Raw genomic sequence first — 614 nt, 5'->3', positions numbered from 1 at the left:
GCAACTCAGTCGGGGAAGCGGTTTGAGGCACTGCACGCCCTGCACCCTCCTCGGACCGCCAAGCTGACCCCGCTCTGCGGCTTTGCTCCCCAGGTTACGGCCATGCAGCTCCCAGCACGGACGGGGGGAAGGTCTTCTGCATGGTCTACGCCCTGCTGGGGATCCCCCTCACCCTCGTCATGTTCCAGAGCTTGGGCGAGAGGATCAACACCTTCGTCAAGTACCTCCTCCACCGCATCAAGAAGTGCCTTGGCATGAGGCGAGCGGGGGTCTCCATGGCCAACATGGTCACCATCGGGTTCTTCTCCTGCATCAGCACCCTCTGCATCGGGGCGGCCGCCTTCTCTTACTACGAGCACTGGAGCTTCTTCCACGCCTACTACTACTGCTTCATCACCCTCACCACCATCGGCTTTGGGGACTACGTGGCCCTGCAGAAGGAACCCCCCCAAAAACAAGCCGCAGTACGTGGCCTTCAGCTTCGTCTACATCCTGACGGGGCTGACGGTCATCGGGGCTTTCCTCAACCTGGTGGTGCTGCGTTTCATGACCATGAACGCCGAGGACGAGAAGCGGGACGCCGAGCACCGGGCGCTGCTCACCCGCAACGGGCA

General features: G+C 62.2%; 2 protein-coding genes across 2 annotated transcripts in view; both read left to right on the top strand.

Annotated features, from left to right (window-relative positions):
• The window catches only part of LOC104288149 (potassium channel subfamily K member 3-like), a gene marked incomplete at its 5' end in the record, with an annotated part of 2,292 nt that extends 2,266 nt beyond the window's left edge, over positions 1–26 (top strand). Inside the window, one exon of the mRNA XM_009886907.1 lies at positions 10–26. Coding sequence (XP_009885209.1) covers positions 10–26 — 17 coding nt within the window. The remainder of the gene's footprint in view (positions 1–9) is intronic.
• A 67-nt stretch (positions 27–93) lies between these two features.
• Positions 94–614, top strand: part of LOC104288147 (potassium channel subfamily K member 3-like) — a gene marked incomplete at its 3' end in the record, with an annotated part of 5,057 nt that continues 4,536 nt past the window's right edge. The window contains 2 exon segments of the mRNA XM_009886906.1: positions 94–448; positions 450–611. Coding sequence (XP_009885208.1) covers positions 141–448; positions 450–611 — 470 coding nt within the window.

Source organism: Charadrius vociferus, unplaced genomic scaffold, assembly GCF_000708025.1.
Source record: "Charadrius vociferus isolate BGI_N301 unplaced genomic scaffold, ASM70802v2 scaffold3546, whole genome shotgun sequence".
NCBI classification, from domain to species: Eukaryota; Metazoa; Chordata; class Aves; order Charadriiformes; family Charadriidae; genus Charadrius; species Charadrius vociferus.
Note: the sequence above shows the minus strand (reverse complement) of the source record. Positions and strands in the feature narration are given on the sequence as shown.